Here is a 23,763-nt window from a genome sequence, read left to right as displayed (position 1 = left end):
CACATCGGGCTCTGTGCTGACAGCTCAGAGCATGGAGCCTGCTTCGGATTCTGTGTTTCCCTCTCTTCTCTCCCCTACTCATGCTTTCTCTCTCTCTCTCTCTCTCTCTCGCTCTCTCTCTCTTAAAAATAAACATTAAAAAAAATTTTTAAAGGGTGAGCTGTATATAATGATTCACACTGGCATATAACACTGTAATATGCAAAAAAACAAAAACAAACATTTTTTGAGAAGCAGATATTAACACCCTTAGTATTTGGCCTTTGAATACTGTTGTCAAAACACAATTTCCTCTGACAAGTCGGAAGGTGAGAGGTTCAGAATTTCTGTGTACTAGAACATGCACTGGAGAGTCTAAAACCTCCTCTTTTAATAACCTCCTTATAACCATAAGGTAAATAACAGCCTGCCTATAACTATTTCTTAAACAGAAATGATGGTCAAACCCTCTGTACTTTTCCTTTGGAATTAAATAAAATAACGCATGTAAAAATATTATGTAAATATAAGTCACTCTGTAAATATTAAACTGAAGTTTCCACCAAATACCCATAACTATTAATCACTTTCTTCAAAATATGCCTCTCCCAAAGGGCTTAAAAAGATTTCCACATTAAATCGAGTTGACCTGCTAAGGACAGCAAAAAACAACTCTTAAGACTACAGCCTCAGGGTGCCTGGGTGGCTCAGTCAGTTGAGTGTCCAATTCATGGTTTCAGCTCAGGTCATGATCTCATGGTTCATGAGATTGAGCCCCAAGTCTGGTTCTGCGCTGATGGTGGGGAGCCAGCTTGGGATTCTCTCTCTCCCTCTCTCTCTGCCCCTTCCAGCTTTTGTGAGTGCACTCTTTGTCTCAAAATAAATAAATAAACTTAAAAAAAAAAAAGACTAGCAGCCTCATTTTTGCAGATCATTAGTTTCAAGCTGCAACAAAAAGCAGGCAAAAAAATTCTATTTGAACAATCGTTTACTATATCAAAGGTTGTTTACATCTGTTTCTTTGGTTACTTTGATCAGAGCTGTTGATTGTGGTTTTTACCCATGTGCCCTTTCTTAGGTGGTTAACACTTGGTTAGAACGGTGTTGCTGGTGGTAGTTTCTGCTCTGAGCCCAGCAGAGCAGCCTGGCTCGGCCATACATGCCCAAAAATGTCATCTCTATGTATCTCCTTCTTGGTGATGGAAGAAAGAAAAATGTATTTCTTGGAAATGTGTTTTATGCAGTCATTTAAAATTCCACAAGGGAAAAAAAAGGAAACTTCTTTTAAAGATACACAGAAAATACCTAACATTTTCAAATTAGAACTTTTCCTTAGAAACAGTGATTTCACCTTAAAAAAAAAATCTTTAGGATTCAGAAACATGAAGAGTTCCACAGTCTTAAAAATTAGAAAAATACTGCCTTGGTGGGGCACCTGGGTGGCTCAGTTGATTAAGCATCCAACTTCGGCCCAGGTCATGATCTCACAGTTCGTGAGTTTTCCCATCAGGCTCTATGCTGATAGCTTGGAGCCTGGAGTCTGCTTTGGATTCTGTGTCTCCCTCTCTTTCTGCCCTCTCCCGTTTGCTCTCTCTCTCTCTCTCTCTCTCTCTCAAAACTAAATAAACATTTAAAGAAAGAAAGAAAGAAAGAGAGAGAGAGAGAGAGAGAGAGAGAGAGAGAGAGAGAGAGAAAGAAAGAAAGAAAGAAAGAAAGAAAGAAAGAAAGAAAGAAAGAAAGAAAGAAAGAAAGAAAGAAAGAAAGAAAGAAAGAAAGAAAGAAAGAAAGAAAAATACTTCCTTGGAGAATTTGATAGTAGGGCAAATACAAACACCTTGTTATCACTCACAGCAAAAAGTATTTATTAAAGTAACTACAAGGGGTACCTGGGTGGCTCAGTCAGTTAAGGGTCTGACTTCAGCTCAGGTCATGATCTCACGGTTTGTGGGTTTGAGCCCCACATCAGGCTGTGCACTAACAGCTCAGAACCTGGAGCCTGCTTCAGATTCTGTGTCTCCCTCTCTGTCTCTCTCTGCCACTCCCCTGCTTGTGCTCACTGTCTCTCTCTCAAAAATAAACATATATATGTATATATATATGTATATATATATATACATATATATATACATATATAGATAGATAGATAGATATAGTAACTACAAAAACATGGTGTGTGGGGGCTGACCTAGCAGGAGGCCACATAAAGCAAATAAACAGATTCAGTTTCCATCTCCTGGAAGCTAAAATCAGACCTTCAGCTTAGAAACAAGTTTGCAAACAGGTTTCAGTTCACCCGGCATTTGGAAGGGGCAGCTTCATAATGCTGACTCACAAGGAACACTTGCAGCCACCACAAGTGGTTGTGTCATGTGCTGGGCTGAGGCCTGGCTCTAGAGTATCTCCTTGAGAAGCGGTCCTTTCATTCTAGACCAGTGCCCAATTCCAGTGGCGACACCCATCCATGTTCTGTACGGTTGACAGGTGTCCAGTTTCTGAAGGCCTTTACCTTCCCTACCGTGCAGACCCTAATGCAGCCTCCTCCCACCTACTCTCTTCCCTCCGCATTGCCACCGCCTTGCCACCCCCATGTTCCATTTTGCCTTCCTGCTTTGTTCACAGTTCTGGATGCCCAGACTCAGAGTTGGCAGCATTTTAATGGCACTTTTAAGTGCCACCTGTTAGTTCAGTAAAGGGAGCTATCCCTGCCAGATGAAGGAGAGACACGTGAACGTTTCCTGTGCCGTGAAGCGGCCAGGTTTACCTACACTAGTGTGGGTTGGTTGGCCCCCAAACACTAGTCCTCAACCCCACACCCTGTGCACTGCTTTGCATTTCTCTGAGCAGAGGGAGAGGTACTGGCAGTCCTACAAGATTGCATTCTGTTTCTTTATAGTTTTGGAACCTACCCCAATAACACGTAGAAACATGCATTCTGCACCCAGTTCTGCTGGAAGCTAAGCCACAGATCCTTGGCAAGGCCTTAAAAGCCACACACACACACACACACACACCTCAGTCCCACGGATTCTGAGATGGAGCACAGACACAAACTGCACGACTCAGGAGGTGACTCAGAGTGAAGTCTCCCATGGTGCCTTTGTCAGAATGCTGTCTATCATTCTGTCCCTGTGAGACACACAAACACACACACATACATACATGTACATGCACACACACACTCAGACTGGCACATGCTCTTTCATTCTTCATCACATTCTTCACCTCCCTGCCTCTCACGCTGTCTTGGAAGAGGTTTCACCAGCACTTAATAGGCTGTGAAACTGGTTCCATGTTGAGCATGCTTGCCCCAGGGTGCAGGGACTGAATCTGTTCCCTGCAACGTTTGGTGATACTTCACAGAGTGGCCTTTCTTACTATGAAGGGGGATTACCTGACACGGCTACTGAATGTATGTTTTTGCACCTAAAAACCCTCCTACCTGGTCTCTGGAAGGTTACTCCTTTAGTTGAGAGAAGCAGGGGAAGGGAAGAGGTAGGGACAGCACCTAAAAAGGAACAGGGCAAAGCTGTTGAAAAGAGGGAATAAGCAACGCAGAATGTGAAACAGGAAAAAAGGCAGCCACTTAACTAGCAACAGAAAGGAGTCACGATGTACCCTTTTAGCTTAGTGGTTAAGACACAGGTCCTGGAGTCAGAAGGATGTGGGTTAGAAGGCCAGCTCTACTTTTGATGATTTATTTAACTTCTCTGATCACTTGGTTTCCTTATCTATAAAATTGGGGGACAGGTATGTGAAGAGAATAATTTGAATTACTTTCCAGGTTGTTGCAAGGATTGATTAAGATAACACATGAGGGGGTGCAAGGGTGGCTGAGTTGGTTACGTGTCTGACTCTTGATTTCAGCTCAGGTCATGATCTTCCAGTTGTGAGATGGAGCCCCAAGTTGGGGTCTGCGCTGGGTGTGGAGGCTGCTTAAGATTCTCTCTCTCCCTCCTCCCTCTCTCTCTGTCCCCCCCTTCACTCATGTGCTCTCTGTCTCTCTCTCTCAAAAAAAATAAAAGATAACACATGAAAAGCATTTTGCAGTTGTCACACATAGTAAGTGGTCAATGGACACATTGATGGTGAGGATGATGATGGTGATGATAATGAAGAAGACTGAGTTAAAAGTCCACAAGACCACATTCAGATTCAATGGTTCACTAGATGCACTCACAGAATTCAGGAAAGCTGGTATACTCATGGTTATGGTTTATTATGGTGAAAAGATAGAGGTTAACATCAGCAAAGGAAAAAGGAACATAGGGCAGAGTCCAGGAGAGACCAGGCACAAGCTTCCAGTTATCTTCTCCCAGCGGAGTCACATAGACAACACCTAATTCTCCAGCAATGATGTATGAGAAGATACACAAGGTTTTTCCAACCAAATAAGCTTACCTGAGCCTTGGTGTCAAGGGTTTTTATTAGAGATCAGTCGTGTAGGCGTAAGTTATCTGCATACTGATCTTAGTTACTCAGTGTCCAGCTCTTCCAGAGGTCAAATGATACCACATGACACAAGGCCCTGAAAGGGCGGGCCTACGCCGGCCGACTCCATCTTGTTCTGTGTTCTCCACCTTGAGTGACTATGTCCCCGACATGACCCCTTTTCCGGGAAAATCACAGAAACCTCAGACCGAGCCTCCTCCCCTTGAGTAACCTCCTGCTCACCCGTTCAAACTTCCTGATCAAAACACACCCAGCGACCTGCTTAACAGGACTCTGACCCTTCCCCAGCCAATTGGCCGAGGCCACGACCCTTCCCCAGCCAATCGGCTGAGGCCACAGCCATTGCCTCACCAACTGCCCCTAAACCCCTATAAAACTTTTGTGCTTTTGAAACTCTCTCTCTCTCCCTGGTATCTCACCGCTGCATCGGTGCAGGTAGGGGATTGAGCTCGAGCTAGCTCGAATAAAGGCTCTTTTGCTTTTGCATCGGACTCGAGCCCCCTAGTAGTCTTTGGGGATCACGAATTCTGGGCATAACAGGCCCCAGGTAAACAAAGACATCTTATCAGGTGGGATTGCTAGGGCTTTGGTGTTACCTCCCAGGAGCTGGTCAGGAGCTAAAACTTTCTTTGGAATATGCAGGGTTTGGACTACCCAGGCCTGCTGACTTAATCCTTTACTGCACAATGATGATGACGAATTCCTGAACTGATGGCAACTATCTATTGTTACTAGACCTTGGACCAAAGAGATTGGGTCAGATAGATCTCAGAAATAGAGACTTAATGAAAAGCAGAATCAGTCTTGATACTCATAGTGAAAATTGCCTTAATTATAGCTATAGAGAACCAACAGGGAGAAATAGAATAGAGAAGGAAAGGGATGAGGGCACCAAGCAAAAGAGAAGATAAAGGGAAGATCACCAAAAGCCAGGGAAGAGCAGCTTAAGTCCCATACCTGGGACCTTTGAAATAAAAAAAGAAGAAGAAGAAGAAGAAGAAGGAGGAGGAGGAGGAGGAGGAGGAGGAGGAGGAGGAGGAGGAAGAAGGAAGGAGGTTAAGTCCTCACTCCAGGACATAGGGAGTTGGTGAGACTCAAGAAGGCTGGGAATAACTACTGATCTGTGTTCCAAAGCAGAAGGGCACGCTAGAAGCCCAGGTCTGGTGAAAAGAATTGGAAGCAGGTTTTGGAAGAGACTAAAAATTCCATTCCCTTTAGCAGAGGAGCTGACCTGAAATCACCTCAGACCAGACTGAGGCGCTTTGTCCGATGTCTTGCCCTGCCCAGGTGCAACAGGCTGATTCTAAACAAGATAGCCAAGCAACTCCCTGAGCCCCAGTTAAGTAAAGAATGCAGGGAGGCCCTTTGAGAACAGCAAACCTAGCCCCCCATTTACATTTCAATACAGATTAAGAACAAACAGAACAGAATTTGTAAGGATAACAGGTTACAGAGTTGAGATTTTTTGTTCATTTTTTTTGTTCTTTGTCTTCTTTTTGTATTTTTGTGAAAGAAATATTAGAAGAAAAGCTTTTTGGAATCTTCATAACTCTTCATTATTTATGGGAAGTTTGTTTTTTCTTTTAACACCTTTGTAATAAAAGTCAACTCTTCAAACAAAAACAGGACAACAGCAGAGGGAAGGAATATCTGCTTTCTGCCAGACCTAAGGGAGTGAATTCCCAGCAGAGGAGACAGGAACTGAGGACCACAAGGAGGAAGATAAACAGGTCAAACTCTTGGGGGCTTGTAGCCGAGGATAGTAGAATGAGCCTGGGAGTTAATTAGCAAGGGCACTGAACCACACAAATCATTTGGCTAAAGGTGTAGACAGGGCTGTTCTCAAATCACTGCAGAGGAGACCAAGTCTGTAGGCTCCAGTGCAAGTAACTCAGCCTACCCACTGTTCCCTTCCCACTGTCTTCCCCCAAACATTTTCACAAGATTTGGAATTCTCTTTGGGATTCACATCTGGGAAGCAAAGAAAATAGGTAACATCGAAGTGCCCTCTTAAACAACATTTAAGTGTAGCAGAGATCACAACACCAAATCCCTGTCTCTTCAGAGTTATCACTTGAAGGGAATGGTACCGTCCCATTCCTCAGGAAAATCCTGACTCCTTCTGTCAGAAAATTTTTCAAAACCTAAGAATTTTCAAAACTTCATTTTTCTCATGAAATATTGCAATGGCATTATGAACATTAAGAATCTAATTTGGTTTCTTTCTTAGATCCCAAGAGATGACCCTAAGACATTTAAACCTTGGTCTATCCCTATAGCGTAACACTGCTGTCATTTCCTAAAAGGTAAGATCATTAAGCTGAAATATAACTACTCAGAAAGAAAAGGAACAAAAAAAAAAAAAAAAAAAAAAAAAAAAGATGAGCCAGTCCAGTAGCTTTTCCAACTGTGTTCTATGGAAATTTAGGATTGCACAAATGTATAAATCTAGTTTCATTTTTAAGCTTTATTCAACATTTTAATTTTTTAACACTAAACAATACATGGCTTTGGATGCTGGCAAGGAAATTCAGTGTATTTTACCCAAGAAAAACATAGTACCAGCTTTTGTTTTCATTTTATTTATTTATCTTTTTAAAGATTTTATTTTTGAGTAATCTCTATACACAGCATGGGGTTGAACTCACAACCCCAAGAACAAGAGTCGCATGCTCCACTGACTGAGCCAGGCACCTGCACCAGTTTTTCTTTTCATTTTAAAATAAAATTTAAAACAAGAACGTTGTGGATTAAGATATTTTAAAGATCCTACTCCCGGGGCGCCTGGGTGGCTCAGTCGGTTGAGCGCCGACTTCGGCTCAGGTCACGATCTCGCGGTCCGTGAGTTCGAGCCCCGCATCGGGCCCCTGTGCTGACAGCTCAGAGCCCGGAGCCTGTTTCAGATTCTGTGTCTCCCTCTCTCTGACCCTCCCCCATTCATGCTCTGTCTCTCTCTGTCTCAAAAATAAATAAAAACATTAAAAATTTAAAAAAAAAAAAATTAAAAAAAAAATAAATAAATAAAGATCCTACTCCCTAATTCTTTTGAGAATCATATCTTGAGTACAAAGCACTACATTAAAATCTATTGCTTCCTGCATTTATAATTAACTAGTGCTATTTAAAAGAAGTATCTGGGGGCACCTGGGTGGCTCAGTCGGTTAAGGGTCTGACTCTTGATTTCAGCTCAGGTCATGATCTCATCATTCATGAGATTGAGCCCTGTGTCAGGCTCTGTGCTGGCAGTGTGGAGCCTGCTTGGGATTCTCTCTCTTCATTTCTCTCTGCCCCTCCCCTGCTCACTCTCTCTCTCTCTCAAAATAAATAAATAAGCATTTTAAAAAGTAAAAGTAAAATAAAATAAAAGAGGTATCTAGCTGCATTTGTTGTGTTTAACTGCTACAGTTTTGTACTGCAGCTTAACACAAAACTCAGAGCACTGAAGACTTTGGAGGGTGGCCACCAAAAGTGCCGGGGAAATATCTGCTGACAAAAAGAAATTTTCATTGTTGGAAAACTAAACTGCTTTTCTGCACACTTACTGGGCAACATTAGAAAAAATGAAAGCAGAAGAGAACTACGTCATAGATTCAGAGAAAAAACATTTCATCAAACTCTAATTTTCCAATTAAATGTCTAAAACAACCCATGCGTATTAACAAATATATGTTTAATTCCATTGTTACTTGTCACATAAGAACTTGCATGGATAGTTTTGCTAAATCAGACTAAATAATTGATGATATTTTTGTTTCTCCTTTCACAATAACAAAAATCAAAACAGCTAATGTTTTAAACTATATTTTAAATTATTATAAAATAGTAATGAAAGCACATATACCCATGTATAGAAGGCAGAATGTCTATCTAGTTCTTTATTCTCTCTCTCTCTACCTCTCTCTTTTCAAGTGTTAAAATTCAATGTGGACATGATGGCAAATTCACTCTAATCCCTATATAAAACAAGGTTTATAAAGTACTCAGCATCATGCCTGACACTGTACTCACTAAAGGAAAGCTACACATACACACTCAGATGTACTAAATGCCAAATTTTATGGTTTTTTTAAAAAAATTTTAACGTTTATTTATTTTTTGAGAGAGAGAGAGAGACAGAGCAGGGGAGTGGCAGAGAGAGAGGGAGATGCGGAATCCGAAGCAGGCTCCAGGCTCTGAGCTGCAGCACAGAGCCCAATGCGGGGCTCCAATTCACAGTTTGTGAGATCATGACCTGAGCTGAAGTCAGATGTCCAACCGACTTAGCCACCCGGGCGCCCCAGCTAAATGCCAAATTTTAACAAATTGGAGACCGCCAATGAATGAACTGGATTGTCAAGTTTTTGTACAAATTTCAAAATAAAGACCATTCTCACAGTTCTAGAAAAATTTAAAAAACAAAAATCAAAACCAAACCATAAAAATCTCTTTTTCTACTTTACCACTTACAACTATTTGTGTGTCAGAATTATCTCCATGCTGTGCAATTAAAATAAAATGTAGGGGCACCTGGGTGATTCTAGGTTAAGTGTCTGACTCTTGGTTTTGGCCCAGTCATGATCTCATGGGTTCGTGGGTTCGGGACCCCTGTGGGGCTCTGCACTGACAGCATGGAGCCTGCTTGGGATTCTCTCTCTGTGTCTCTCTGCCCCTCCCCTGCTCACGTGCTCGCACACACTCTCTCTCACACTCTCTCAAAATAAATAAATAAACTTAAAAAATAATAAAATGCAGATATAAATTGCATTCTGAGTCTTTAACTGTCAGTCTTTACCTGCCATTTCAGGTTTTCGCATTCTTTAAAGTAGCATTATCGTTTTCACATATTTGCTATATAAGCAAGTGTTAAACATTGACATTAAATTTATACCACACTAAAATCATATATGTGTGAGTGTTTTCCCATAACATTTTCAACCTTCGCTAAAAATGTGTGAAAACCTTTGAGCTCATCCAGCTTCTTATAAATGAAGACATGGAGGCCAAGGAAGAATAAGTAACTACCTAAACATACTTATTCATATCCGTAAAGCTTACCAATCCAAGTTTTCAACTACTTATTGTTTTCCTTGCATGCAAAAGCTGGGGAATTTGCACACTTTTATAATTACTCTCCTTTTTTTTTTTTTCCAGGTGTTTCAGTTTTTCACAAGTGAAAAGATGGTTTGTTAATCCAAACTGATACACTGTTGTGGAAGAAAAGACAAATTTTAGAAACATTATTCAAGCCTGATTAGGCTAACAAGATAAATCATTATTTGCTTAGACATTTTAGCCTAGAGGTCACCAGATAAGCATTGCAATATCCACAGTAGCCAAGTTTAAGTTTGATTTGTTTGTGAAGACATCACGTAAATATTGCTCTAAAAGCAAATTTTTTTCTTTGTGTATCCCTCCAATCTAACTGGACTGACTAGTAATACAGGTTGTGATCCTAGAGTGGAAGACACTTCTCAGTAAATAAACATGTGATTACTTTCCTCAAGGATGTGTTTGATTGGGTGGCACAGGTAAGGACACCAAAAGAGATCTACAATTTTGTTTTGTTCTTACTGTGGATTCGCTATGCGTCCATGTCTGGGCATTGGACAACAAAGGAGTTGTATTTTCCTCGTGTAGATCAGCTATTCAACTGGTTAACATTCTTTTGGAATTTGGAGATAAAGGGCAATGTAAAAACATTTTCAATGTATCATAAAACCCTTTCATTTTTTTGTTTATAAAAAACACCCAATCTAGTATCAGTTTCAGAAATACTTCACTGCTCAACTTCCCATATTCTGAAGTAGGTAAACACGGAGTGCAAGTTTAATTGTAATCACCCCAATGTTGTACTTTAGAATGCAGGATCCACCAAATTCCATTAATCTGAGTTTTGGAGGCCATCAGAGGAGGAGAAACCGGAATATGAACTGGGCCTTATTTGACCAGAAAGTCTCTGTCAGCCAGAACTCATGTGATAAAGCTCTCCAAGCCATTGTCTACAGTGACTCCTGAAGTGACTGAGGTGAGGCTGACTGAGAGTGCTGGGTGGCTTGGGAGTGAAGGCCAAGATCAAGATTGTCGTACAGCCTGCAGGAGGATGTAGGTCACTGGAGGCAGTGAGTAAATCTGCTTGCAGGGACTGAGACACAACACGGCTGTCCACAGGCCTGTCCACAGGCCTCTATGCTGACTTTGGAGACTCCACTAGGCCACAGGAGCCTAAGGGAGGAAGTGGGACTGGAGCACAAAGAGAAAGGAGACAAGAACAGAAGGGTCATGGGCAGGAAAAAAAATTATGCAAGATTTTTGTGAGCAGAAGAGCTGGGGAACTTAGTGGGAGTAGCCAGGGCAAAGTGATTCAAAAGTTATTGAAAATAATAAGAAATGAGGGGCACCTGGGTGGCTAACTCGGTTAAGAATCTGACTTCAGCTCAGGTCATGATCTCATGGCTTGTGAGTTCAAGCCCCGCATCAGGCTCTGTGCTGACAGCTCAGAGCCTGGAGCCTGCTTCAGATTCTGTGTCTCCCTCTCTCTCTGCCCCTCCCTCACTCACATGCTATCTCTTGCTCTCTCTCAAAAATAAATAAACATTTAAAAAAAATTTTTTTAAAGAAGAAAGTAATAAGAAATGAGAAATTTGTTTTATTATCTCTATCATTTTAAACAATGGTAAATATAATTCATATTTTATAAAATTTGGTCTGTCAGGACTACGGATGGTTACTAGGTATTTATTTTCTATTTGCCACAGTTGAGAACTATGAAGGAATAAACATAAAGGGGTCTGCAGAAGTTATTTATGTGAGTTGATGCACTAAAATCTTAATTGCATGGATATCAATCAAATACTTTTTCAAAAAGGCATAGTTGAAACCACATACTTGAAATCAGTTCTTTGGGCTCAGTAAGTGTTGTTAAAAGATACTAAAGGTTTTAGGGGCACCTGGGTGGCGCAGTCGGTTAACCGTCCGACTTCAGCCAGGTCACGATCTCGCGGTCCGTGAGTTCGAGCCCCGCGTCAGGCTCTGGGCTGATGGCTCGGAGCCTGGAGCCTGTTTCCGATTCTGTGTCTCCCTCTCTCTCTGCCCCTCCCCCGTTCATGCTCTGTCTCTCTCTGTCTCAAAAATAAATAAACGTTAAAAAAAAAATTAAAAAAAAAAGATACTAAAGGTTTTAAATTAGTAATACGTTCAAAAATATAAAAAGGTATACAGTACAAGGACTAACTCTCATACCATCCCCATCCAGCCAATTCTCACACAAGCACAAAATGTAACCACTTTTATTAGCTACTATTTTTTCCTTCAGGAATAGAAGGTCCCAGAATGCCCAGCCACTCTTGTCAAGATTAAAGTTACTCTCAGCTGGTTCCACACAGGGATGAGACATAATGACCAAACGTCAGGATGGTAGGGGAAGTCTAAGGTGTCAGGACAAGCACCTGGTTTCTACCTGGATTACACTGCTGGACCCACTGAGTAAGGTGCTAGTCCCCCATCTCTCTGTCTACCCCCTTCCCCATGTCAGCAGCACCCTAGTGTCTGTAACAGTGAGGAATATAACCCTTTACACCACCATTACTCCATGGATCCTCCTGTTTCTCTCCCATGGGTCTGGGGCACAGGAAGCATTTGTACTCTGGCCTTTTTAACCTCAGTTCTCTGAGCAGGTGTTCTCTCGTGTAAAGGAAAAGCAACCTGCTCCCAGCTCTACCTCTGGAACAGTGAAAATTAATATTTGATCTGTCTCATATAATTAGGTAGACAAATAGAAGAAAGATATGATTTCTGATTCATAACATGCAAAAAAGGAGTTTGAAAATCAGGCAGAAATAGTTGGAGACAGAAAATAAAGACATTTTCTCAGTCTCCCTACACAACCTTGAATGAGCTGATACCAAGATATCATGGAGTACAAAACAAGAATGTTCTTTTCCTTGGCATAGCCACCATAGTAGGACAGATGTCTCCACACTCCTTATCTTCATATTTAGATGATGTTACCAGCTGTCTACCTGGTCTTGCTCCAAACCCTTCTGCACATAGCTTCCTGGATTATCTCTCTCAACATCTGTAACCACCTACCCTCATTGAGTAAAAGAGTACCATTCAACAGGACAGTTTCTTCTTCCAAAAAGAACTGTACTATAATTTGTGTAGCAGTCAACACTTGTTTTTATCTGCCTGGAGTCTTTTCCTTTGGGAAGTCTCTTATCTTCTACTCCATGTGTTCCAAGAAGGCTACTGGGAAAGGCATAGGATAAAGCTGGGTCTGAGTGTCTCCTGAGAGTTAGACTCTTGAGGAAGGTACACAAGGTTAAAAGGCCACTGGAACAGATTGCCTGGATGGCCAGCTATGGAGAACAAGTCCACAAGCTTGCTGCTAGGTCCTCAGAGGCACCCCTGTCCCTGTGCATCTCAAGGCCTGCTTCTTCAGTTCTGCCCTCAATTTCATCAGCTAGCCAGTATCTTGCCAGGTTTATTAGTTTCCTAGGGCTGCCATAACAAATTCCCACAAACTAGATGGCCTAAATATTTATTCTTTCACAGTTCTGGAGGCTAGAAGTCCAAAATCAAGGTATTAGCTGGGCCACGGATTTTAGGGAAGAACCCTTTCTTGCCTCTTCTGGTGATTCCTGGAGTTTCTTGGCATTTCTTGGCTTGTCGTTACATCACCCCAAACTCTGCCCCATTGTCACATGGCCTTCTTCCCTGTGTATCTGGGTCCATCTCCCTTTCTCTTTTCTCTCAGGGGAACACCAGCCATTGAATTTAGGGCCCACCCAAATCCAGTATGACATCCTCTTAGCTAATTATGTCTGTAAAGACTCTATTTTCAAACAAAGTCATATTCTGAGGTTCCAGGTAGACGTGAACTTCAGGAGAACACTATTCAGCCCACTATGCCAACAAACCTTCTTGCTAAGGCTAACAGACACAGTTTTGGGTGGAAGTGATCCTTTCTCCATCCCACCCATATTGTAACTGGTTCGTCTATCACACCATCTATCTGTCTACATGTGTATCCTCCCTTTCTAGCCTGATGGCAGGAACTATGTTTTACTCATCCTTTACCACAGGTTCTATCTCAAAGTGATACTTGCACATCTTTGACTAAGGAAAAGCAGACAGAAATGCTCTATTCAAAGTATTTATGAAACCTATACTGTGTAACCCAGAAACCCAGGAGCCAGAACTAAGAAAAGTAAAAGGAAGGAAGCTATAGTTCTTTGACAAAGAAATCACATTGTTATTGAAATTGGATTTTATTGTTATTGTTATTATTATTGGATTTTAGTCTGTTAGAGTCACTATTTATTTTACTTACATATGTTAAGAAAAACTTTCCAACACCTGGAAACGAGGGGGAAAAAATACTGTGTGACCTTTCAATGTCATACTTCAGTACTATTTAATAAGCCCATTCTAGAGTACTCTGATGCTCTAGGGATACTCTGTCCAATATGGTGGCCACTAGCCACATGTGGCTATTTAAATTTAAATTTTGATTAATTAAATAAAAAATTCATTTCCTTATTTGTCCTAGTCACCTTTCAAGTACTCACTAGCTACGTGTGGCCAGTGGGTACCATATTGAACAACACAGAAGAGACTATATCCATCATCTCAGAAAGTTATATTGGACAATATTACTCTAGGGAACTTTATATACTTACTGTTTATTAGGGTTCGAACTCCTGAAAAGCCAGGTCTTGCGGTAGGCAATCTCTAGAAGCTGGAAAAGGCAATAAAATAGGTTCTCCTCTAGAATCTTCAGAAGGAACACAGCCCTGCTCATATCTTGATTTTAATACTGTGACTCTTTTTGGATATCTGACCTCTAGAACTGTAAGATAAATCTGTATTGTTTTAAGCTCTCTAGTTACAGTAATTTTTTATAGCAGCAGTAGGAAACTAATATAGGTGTTAACTTGCAGAACATTGATAAATTGCAAATGATGTCTGGTATAGTTGAAAAGATAATTCCAAAGGTTATAGTTTTTTCACTCTATAAGATATTAACCAGTTTTGTTTTAGTTTTTGGCTTTTGATTTTTGGGTTTCTGTTTGCTTGTTTTGGGGTTTTTTTGTTTTGTTTTGTTTTTTTAGGCTGTGTAACCTTATTCTTTTTTTTTTTAATTTTCAACATTTATTTATTTTTGAGACAGAGAGAGATAGAGCATGAACAGGGGAGGGTCAGAGAGAGGGAGACACAGAATCTGAAACAGGGTCCAGGCTCTGAGCTGTCAGCACAGAGCCCAAAGCGGGGCTTGAACTCAGGGACCGCGAGATCATGACCTGAGCCGAAGTCGGCCGCTTAACCGACTGAGCCACCCAGGCGCCCCTGTGCAACCTTATTCTGACATTCTTTCTTTCCATAACAGTTTCTTATTTCTTCCTCGGAACTTGCTTTATTATCCTGGCTACTTCATTGACTGTATCCTTGATACTTGCTTACCATATATTATAACAGCCATGGTTTAATAGTTTCAAAGTTAGATGCTGATACACATCAAGAAAAAACAGACATAGAACTTTGAGATTTTTTCCAAATGTCAGAAAAGCCTACACAATTTATATAGCGGTGAATCTGATTAATATAGTTAGTTTACAATTTAAGTGAATATATTTGATATTCTACAACAAATATAATTTTTTGACTAAATGTAACCAGCAGACAATTACATTCCAGGGAGAAGATATAAAGAACTTTGTCTTGGGCGCCTCTCTGGCTCAGTCAGTAGAGCATGTGACTCTTGATCTTGGGGTCATGAGTTCAGGCCCCACATTGGGTGTAGAGTTTAGTTTAAAAAAACAACAACAAACTCTGTGTACTATTTTTCAAAGAGAGCAAATAAATCTTTCATGGTGAGTGGCATTTAAAACAAAACAAAACAAGACTTTGGGGCACCTGCTTGGGTCCATAAGTAGAGCATGTGACTCTTGATCTCCGAGTCATAAGTTCAAGTCCCACATTGGGTATGTAGATTACTTAAAAATAAAATCTTAAAAAAAAAAAAAAAATTTGCCTTAACTTTGAACAAACAACCCAACATAATTAACACTAAATATGTAACTAAGAACAAATATAACTAAGAGCAAACTTCTTCCCTCTTTTTGCAAATATAACAAAAACAGAGCCTGTACCAATTTCAACAAGACCTTTTCTCACCTGTCTGGTCTCTTTGTTCCTTGTGCTCAAGGAATTGCTGCAATATCAATGTTCTCCAAGGCTTATAGAGACCAGTACACTGAAAAAGCAAAGTACTTGACTTTTTCCTCCCCTAAGCCTTTCAAACACCATTGTGACCAATGGTTATTTATATTTTTAACCAAAAACTAGATGAATCAAAGTTTGGTAGCTTATTATTTCAAATTCCACAACCTCTTAAGTTGCTCACAATCCATAAACATTGAAGACATGTTTTTGTATACACACAAAAATAACCCCCCAACATACACACACAAAAAAAACACTAAAAACTAAAAACAAACAAACAAACAAACAAACACCACAAACCTGTCCTCTCTCCTTAGCCCTGACATTTTTCTCCCCATGCCATTAAATCCTCCATCTGGAACAAGCAGACATAGACATATCAGAATCAGCTAAGGAGCTTTTTTCAAAATTCCCACACCCAGCTGCCCACAACTACTCTATCCTGATACACTACCCCAAAGGGGTATTGCCAGAATCTGCATAGTTTAAAAATCTATAGGAGGAAGAGGAAGAGAAGCAAGTATACAAAACACAGGTTGTAGGTGGGTATATTAAGTTAGATAAAACAGAATCCAAAAGGTCTCACTTTCTAGCCCACTACAGCTTCCTTTAACCCAGAGTGACCTTTCTAAAATGCTGATGGTCCACTGGTGTCATACTATAATAATCTCTAGTAGTTTCCACTGCTGATCAGATTATCACAAACTGACCTGAGGCAATTAGGCAATTGACTAGCTCTTGGGTTTTGGGTTTGTTTTTTTGTTTTGCTTTTGTTTTTGGTGTGTGTGTGTGTGTGTGTGTGTGTGTGTGTGTGTTAGTTTTTTAATTTATTTTGAGAGAGACAGCATGTGCCAGCACACTACTGGGGGAGGGGCAGAGACAGAAGGAGAGAGAGAATCCCGAACAGGCTCCGTGCTGTCAGCACAGAGCCCCGACATGGGGCTCGAGCTCACAAACCATGAGATCATGACCTGAGCTGAAACCAAGAGCTGGACACTTATCTGACTGAACCACCCAGGCACCCCCTGACTGGCTCTTTAATAAATATCTATAGCCACCATGAGATAGGTCAAACGTCTTGCATGGTAGGTTCATACTGGGTGGATACAACATTCTGGTGGCACAATCTTCTAACCTTCTAGCTGAGAAAATGATAGCATCCCCTGGGAAGAAGGCACTCAGGACCAGTAGCACTCCAGACCTACAGCTTGTCCCAGCACTGCCTACTAGATTCTTCCACCTTCTTCAGATAAGGTTCACAGGATGAATATAACCTTTCTAGCCAACCATTTACCTTATTTCTAACATCCAATTATCCAAATACCAGTTAACAAAACCTTATGATGAAGTTTTAGAAAATTATTTGAAATGCTTATGGAACCAATTTTGAAGTTCAGATTCATGATTTGGATTCTTCAAATGTAAAGTTGGGGCACCTGGGTGGCTCAGTCATTTAAGTGTCTGACTTTGACTCAAGTCATGATCTTGCAGTCCATGGCTTTGAGCTGCATTGGGCTCTGTGCTGACAGCTCAGAACCTGGAGCCTGCTTCAGATTCTGTGTCTCCCTCTTTCTCTGCCCTCCCCTGCTCACACTGTCTCTCTCTCTTTCAAAAATAAATAAACATTTAAAAAAGGGTGCAAACTGACTACATCTAGGGCATAGATAATAGTTAAATATGCTTAAATATATCATATCGTTTTTACTAAATATCTAAAGTATTGTAAAGTAAATCACTACACAGAAAACAACATAGATTAAGACCAAACGCCCCCTTCATCTCTGCCATCCCTTCCCCAACACACACATGCATATACACACACACTCTTATGCAACACACACCAAGCTGCTCCCTGCTCTTAGAATTTGGCAGCCATCATCACTTTTCTGGCCTTTCCACATGCTGCTTCTTGCCCCTACTTCTCCATCTGACCAACCTCTTCTCTTCCTTCAAGACCCACTTTGGAGATCTCCTATTCAGAATCCTTTGGAAACCCCTTTCTTCCCAGCCCTGTGGATTTGCCCACTGCCTCATCCACCTCCTAATGGCCTCTAGTGCAAACCTCTCCATTTATACCTTCACAACTGTACTGTACTTGTCATTATCATCTGTGTCCATCATTGGACAGGGCACATGATAAGAACCATAATTCATTGTCTTCTGACCGCCATTGACACCAGGCACATAGTAGGTATTTAGTAGATACATGTTGTAGAAAATAAAAGTGAAGGTCCTAGAGCATTTCACTTTTTTACCTCTTTTCTGCCAAAGAAGAGCAGAGACCTTCCTAACTGTTCTCAGCAAATGCCATTTCTGAGAGACAAATCTGTTGCATATATGTTGTTCTTTCTAGGAAAGTGATTCTCAAAATGTCATAAAACACCAAAGTTCTTAATGTTATTTCATACCACTTTTTACCTGGGTTCTAAAAACTCTTCATGGAATCTGTGTATATTAAAATGTGACTTACATTCAAAGTAACAGGTGTAGAGAATTGATGCAGAATTTCGTTTTAGCACTTCCTATAATGATTCACCAAAAGCTGAAAACCTCTGTTGTGGGCAAGCCTAATTGTATAAAGCCTTCTAAGGCTACCACCACCTGTACTAGTTAGGTTCTGAAAAATAAACCTATGTTTTAAAAGAAAATTATTTTTGTCCCAGAAAGACCTAGGAAATCCTCCAAGACAGTTTTAATACAACATTTTAAGAGTAGAATTGGAAATGCATGATGAGTAAAAGGGTTGTACTTTTCTCATCAGATAAATTGGCATTAGATTTCCTAAATAAGTAGTCCATGGCCTTCTTTTGGAAGAATGATCACCATCAAATATATTTAGCTTACTTTGAAAGTAAAACAGCCCTACTTACCCACAAAGTTTCTATGAAGAATTCTGAAATCCATGTGAAAATATTTTGTAAACAATAACATCCTCTCTAAATGAAGGCCTATAAAGACCATTCTATTACTACTAATTATCAGCAGTAGTTATTACTACAACTGCTGCTGCTACCACTACTAACAACAATAATAATAAAGCAGCAGCTAAGTTCTATTTAGTTTAGTTGCTTTCTCATTTTAGGCTAATAACTTTATATCACACACTGACCCTAAAATGTGAAATTTGGGTTTATAAAGAGAGCAAAGAAAGATGGCCATCTAAATATGCCAGGCAATAGTTCAACATACATTCGAGATAATTTTCTAACACAGGCACATTTAGATCTGGGTCATCAGTAAGATTTCTTGTTCTTTAAATGAATTTTAATACATTAAGAGATAAGACTTGATAAGCAATAAACAGCCTTTCCTAAATAATCCTGTAACTAACGGTTATACCATATGCCATCATAGTTAACCTTGTTTGCTTTTCTTTAAATAAATGCCTTGAATGTTACATAACTTAAAATGCAGCAATTATGCTCATCCAAAATATTACTTACTTGGCAAGTTACCTCAAACTATTTTCTGAATAAGCACTTTACAGGAGCAAAGAGTTTTCACCTTAACCTACCATCATTCCTATGTGGAGAGAAAGAGAATGAATGCCAGGTTTCTTGAATGCCTAAGCCTCAAAAATCTAAATAAGAGATGTCTGTTTCAAGGGAAGAAATAAGTGTCTTAAAAGAATAACTTACTTACTGGGGTGCTTTGGTGGCTCAGTTGGTTAAGCATCTGACTTTGGCTCAGGTCATGATCTTACAGTCCATGGGTTCAAACCCTGTGTCAGGCTCTGCACAGATAGCAGAGCCTGCTTTGGACCGTCTGCCTCCCTCTCTCTTTGCCCCTCCCCCATTTGTGTGCACTGTCTCTCAAAAATAAATAAACATTTAAAAAATAAAAGAGTAGCTTATTTACCAAATTTTATTAAAATAGGTAATTACTAATGCTTATTTTTTTATTTTTCATAATCTTGATCATAACAAATATTATTAATAGTAAATAATAGTAAATACTATTTATAGTCAAATAACTAATGAAATCATTCTATGCGGCAAATGAAAGAAATGGCATAAAAGAGGGATACCTGACTGGCTCAATCGGTAGAGCATACAACTCTTGATCTTGAGGTTGTGAGTTCAAGCCCCACATTGGGCTTGTAGAGATTACTTTTTAAAAAAAGATGTTTTGGCACAAAAACAGACACAGAGACCAATGGAATAGAATAGAAACCCCAGAACTAGACCCACAAACGTATGGCCAACTAATCTTTGACAAAGCAGGAAAGAACATCCAATGGAAAAAAGAGAGTCTCTTTAACAAATGGTGCTGGGAGAACTGGACAGCAACATGCAGGAAGTTGAAACTAGACCACTTTCTCACACCATTCACAAAAATAAACTCAAAATGGATAAAGGACCTGAATGTGAGACAGGAAACCATCAAAACCTTAGAGGAGAAAGCAGGAAAAGACCTCTCTGACCTCAGCCGTAGCAATCTCTTACTTGACACATCCCCAAAGGCAAGGGAAGTAAAAGCAAAAATGAATTACTGAGACCTTATGAAGATAAAAAGCTTCTGCACAGCAAAGGAAACAACCAACAAAACTAAAAGGCAACCAACGGAATGGGAAAAGATATTTGCAAATGACATATCGGACAAAGGGCTAGTATCCAAAATCTATAAAGAGCTCACCAAACTCCACACCCGAAAAACAAATAACCCAGTGAAGAAATGGGCAGAAAACATGAATAGACACTTCTCTAAAGAAGACATCCAGAGGGCCAACAGTCACATGAAAAGATGCTCAACGTCACTCCTCATCAGGGAAATACAAATCAAAACCACACTCAGATATCACCTCACGCCAGTCAGAGTGGCCAAAATGAACAAATCAGGAGACTATAGATGCTGGAGAGGATGTGGAGAAATGGGAACCCTCTTGCACTGTTGGTGGGAATGCAAATTGGTGCAGCCACTCTGGAAAGCAGTGTGGAGGTTCCTCAGAAAATTAAAAATAGACCTACCCTATGACCCAGCAATAGCACTGCTAGGAATTTATCCAAGGGATACAGGAGTACCGATGCATAGGGGCACTTGTACCCCAATGTTTATAGCAGCACTCTCAACAATAGCCAAATTTTGGAAAGAGCCTAAATGTCCATCAACTGAAGAATGGATAAAGAAATTGTGGTTTATATAAACAATGGAGTACTACAGGGCAATGAGAAAGAACAAAATGTGGCCCTTTGTAGCAACGTGGATGGAACTGGAGAGTGTGATGTTAAATGAAATAAGCCATACAGAGAAAGACAGATACCATATGTTTTCACTCTTATGTGGATCCTGAGAAACTTAACAGAAACCCATGGGGGAGGGGAAGGAAAAAAAAAAAAAGAGGTTACAGTGGGAGAGAGCCAAAGCATAAGAGACTCTTAAAAACTGAGAACAAACTGAGGGTTGATGGGGGGTGGGAGGGAGGGGAGGGTGAGTGATGGGTATTGAGGAGGGCACCTTTTGGGATGAGCACCGGCTGTTGTATGGAAACCAATTTGACAATAAATTTCATATATTGAAAAAAATAAAATAAAGTAGGGAACCCAGGGGGGTGCCTGGGTAGCTGGTTAAGTGTCCAACTTTGGCTCAGGTCATGATCTTGTGGTTCATGAGTTCAAGCCCCACGTCGGGCTCAGAGCCTGGAGCCTGCTTCAGATTCTGTGTCTCCCTCTCTCTCTGCCCTCCCCCGGCTTACGCTCTGTCTCCCTCTCTCTCTCCCTCTCTCAAAAATAAATAAACATTAAAAATAATAATATAAATTAAAAAAATTATAAAGTAGGGAACCCAAGGATGCCGGGCTGGTTCAGTCAGTAGGGTGTGTGACTCTTGGTCCTGAGTTTGAGCCCCATGTTGGGCATGGAGCTGAAAGAAACGAAGGAAGGAAGAGAGGAAGGGACAGAGAGAGAGGAAGGAAGGAAGGAAGGAAGGAAGGAAGGAAGGAAGGAAGGAAGGAAGGAAGGAAGGAAGGAAGGAAGGAAGGAAATGGAATAAAGAAGGAAGGAAGGAAGGAAGGAAGGAAGGAAGGAAGGAAGGAAGGAAGGAAGGAAGGAAAGAAGGAAGGAAAGGAGAAAGGGGGTAAGTAGGGAACCGAATTTGGCCTAATAATGATGAAAAAAAGTTCCAAAATACTTCTATCGTAAGACATTGTCCTGAATGTTGCTGACATTTTACCCAAAACTTTGTTATTGACATGCTGGAGTTTGCAAGGTTAGCCATTACAAGATTCTTAACTGAGCACAGAAAGTCTGAATAACAAAGTCCTGCACAGCACTAACAAAACAAAAGGCAATTTAAGGCAGACTTGGGCCTTGTCTTATGAGGCATTTCCTCAAAGATCTGATTTATCCCTCCTCTCCTTGAGCTCATTAACCTTAAGCTCCTTAAACTTAACACTTTAAGCTCCTTAAATTTTTACAGTAGTACAGCATTTATCGAGTAGGCATGCAGTACATTGTTAGGAACTACATTCAGTTTAAGGACAAATAACAAATCTACTAAAAGATATGGAACCCCAGTTATGAGCATTCGAAGGGTCTTTATCATGTAAAGCATCAGTACTCACATTTTACAGAGAGGTTAAGTGACTCATGTGAAATCTCAAAAACACCCAGGGACTAGATTCTCCTTTAAATATCTATACTCTAGGGCACTTGGGTGGCTCAGTCGGTTGAGTTGAGGCTCCAATTTTGGCTCAGGTCATAATCTCACAGTTCGTGGGTCCAAGCCCCACATCAGGCTTTCTGCTCTCAGCACAGGGCCCACTTCAGATCATCTGTCCCCGTCTCTCCCTGTCCCTCCCCCACTTGCACACACACACACACACACACACACACACACACACACACACTCTCTCTCTCTCTCTCTCTCAAAAATAAATAAACATTTTAAAAAATAAAAATAAATGTCTGTATTTCAGCATCCCTAAAAGAAAACCAGCTTGAAATTCCTTCTCACCCTTCTTTCTCCTCCATGATCAGGTCTCCTCCATGAGAAGTACTAGCTATATCAAACCCATCCCATACTTACTAAAGCATGATGCTTGCTATACAGTGAGGCGCTACTAAAATGAGTAAGAAATTGCCATTGCCATAAAGAATTTCAGTATAGAATAAAAGACAACTGCAAATACAAAAGTAGATTGAATATCAGAAAGCACAAAGTGCAAAGTTCAGAAAAGGAATATGTTTACATCAGCTGCAGTGATTAAGAAAGGCTTAAGGGAAGGGTAGTATTTGAGATAAGCCTTGAAATAATAAATGGGATTTTGACAGTAAAGAATGAGGAAAGGACATCTCAGTCTGATTAAAGCATAGAGTTCAGGTGTTTGGAAACTTTTCTGCTCGAGATACAGTTTATAAACATTTCCCAAGGGCATAGGTAAATTAGGCTGCCTGCCATATACAATTCCAAATGACCCCCTCCCTCTCTCACTTCCAGGAACATATATCAGCATGCAAATGAGTGAGAATGATCTTATAATAGATAATCTTCCATCTGCTTTACTTTTTAAAGGAAATCACTTGCTAAATTTAATATAGTTTTTAGTCAAAAATGCTTGCTACACCCCACGATGGATGGCAATTACAGGTTAAGAACCACCAGTGTGATGGGAAGTAAAGGTGAGAAACATTGGTCAGAACTATTCCTGGGTGATCTGGAGTACAAACCACAGCATGTAAACAGTGAAGAGATATGATTCAGGCGGCATCTGGGAAGATTATTCTAGAAGGGTGGAGAAAGGGATAGCACAGTTAGGAAGTTATTGCAAAAGTCCCAGTTACTTAGAGGTAATAGAGGCCTAAATGAAGATATTACTGGAAAAAGATGATTGAGTTGAGAAATGTGACAAATATAGAAGACAAGCTTTGTGAGGTCAGAGGTCTAACTTGTTACCTCTGTGTCTCTACTGGTCTTTAGTTCAGCAACTATTTGTTGAATGGATAAATAAGATCTTGGTGGCAAGACAGTAATGCTATAGCAGTGCAGCCAGAATGTCTGGGTTCAAATTAAGCTCTTCCATTTACTAGTTATATGACCTTGGGTAAGTTACTTGACCTCTCTATGCCTCAGTCTTCCCATCTATTAAATGGGGCTAATGATGGAGTCTAGATCATAGGGTAGGTTTTTTTTTTTTTT

At 40.4% G+C, this 23,763-nt stretch overlaps 1 protein-coding gene across 2 annotated transcripts in view; it reads left to right on the top strand.

Moving 5' to 3' along the window:
* Positions 1-9,910, top strand: part of AOX1 (aldehyde oxidase 1) — an 87,497-nt gene extending 77,587 nt beyond the window's left edge. For both annotated transcript variants that reach the window (XM_058709809.1, XM_058709808.1), the window contains 2 exons: positions 6,659-6,734; positions 9,559-9,910. In XM_058709809.1, the coding sequence (XP_058565792.1) occupies positions 6,659-6,712 (54 nt within the window). In that variant the 3' untranslated portion in view covers positions 6,713-6,734; positions 9,559-9,910. The remainder of the gene's footprint in view (positions 1-6,658; positions 6,735-9,558) is intronic.
* The last annotated feature ends 13,853 nt before the right edge of the window (positions 9,911-23,763 follow it).

Source organism: Neofelis nebulosa, chromosome 2 (assembly GCF_028018385.1).
Source record: "Neofelis nebulosa isolate mNeoNeb1 chromosome 2, mNeoNeb1.pri, whole genome shotgun sequence".
Lineage (NCBI taxonomy): Eukaryota > Metazoa > Chordata > Mammalia > Carnivora > Felidae > Neofelis > Neofelis nebulosa.
Note: the sequence above shows the minus strand (reverse complement) of the source record. Positions and strands in the feature narration are given on the sequence as shown.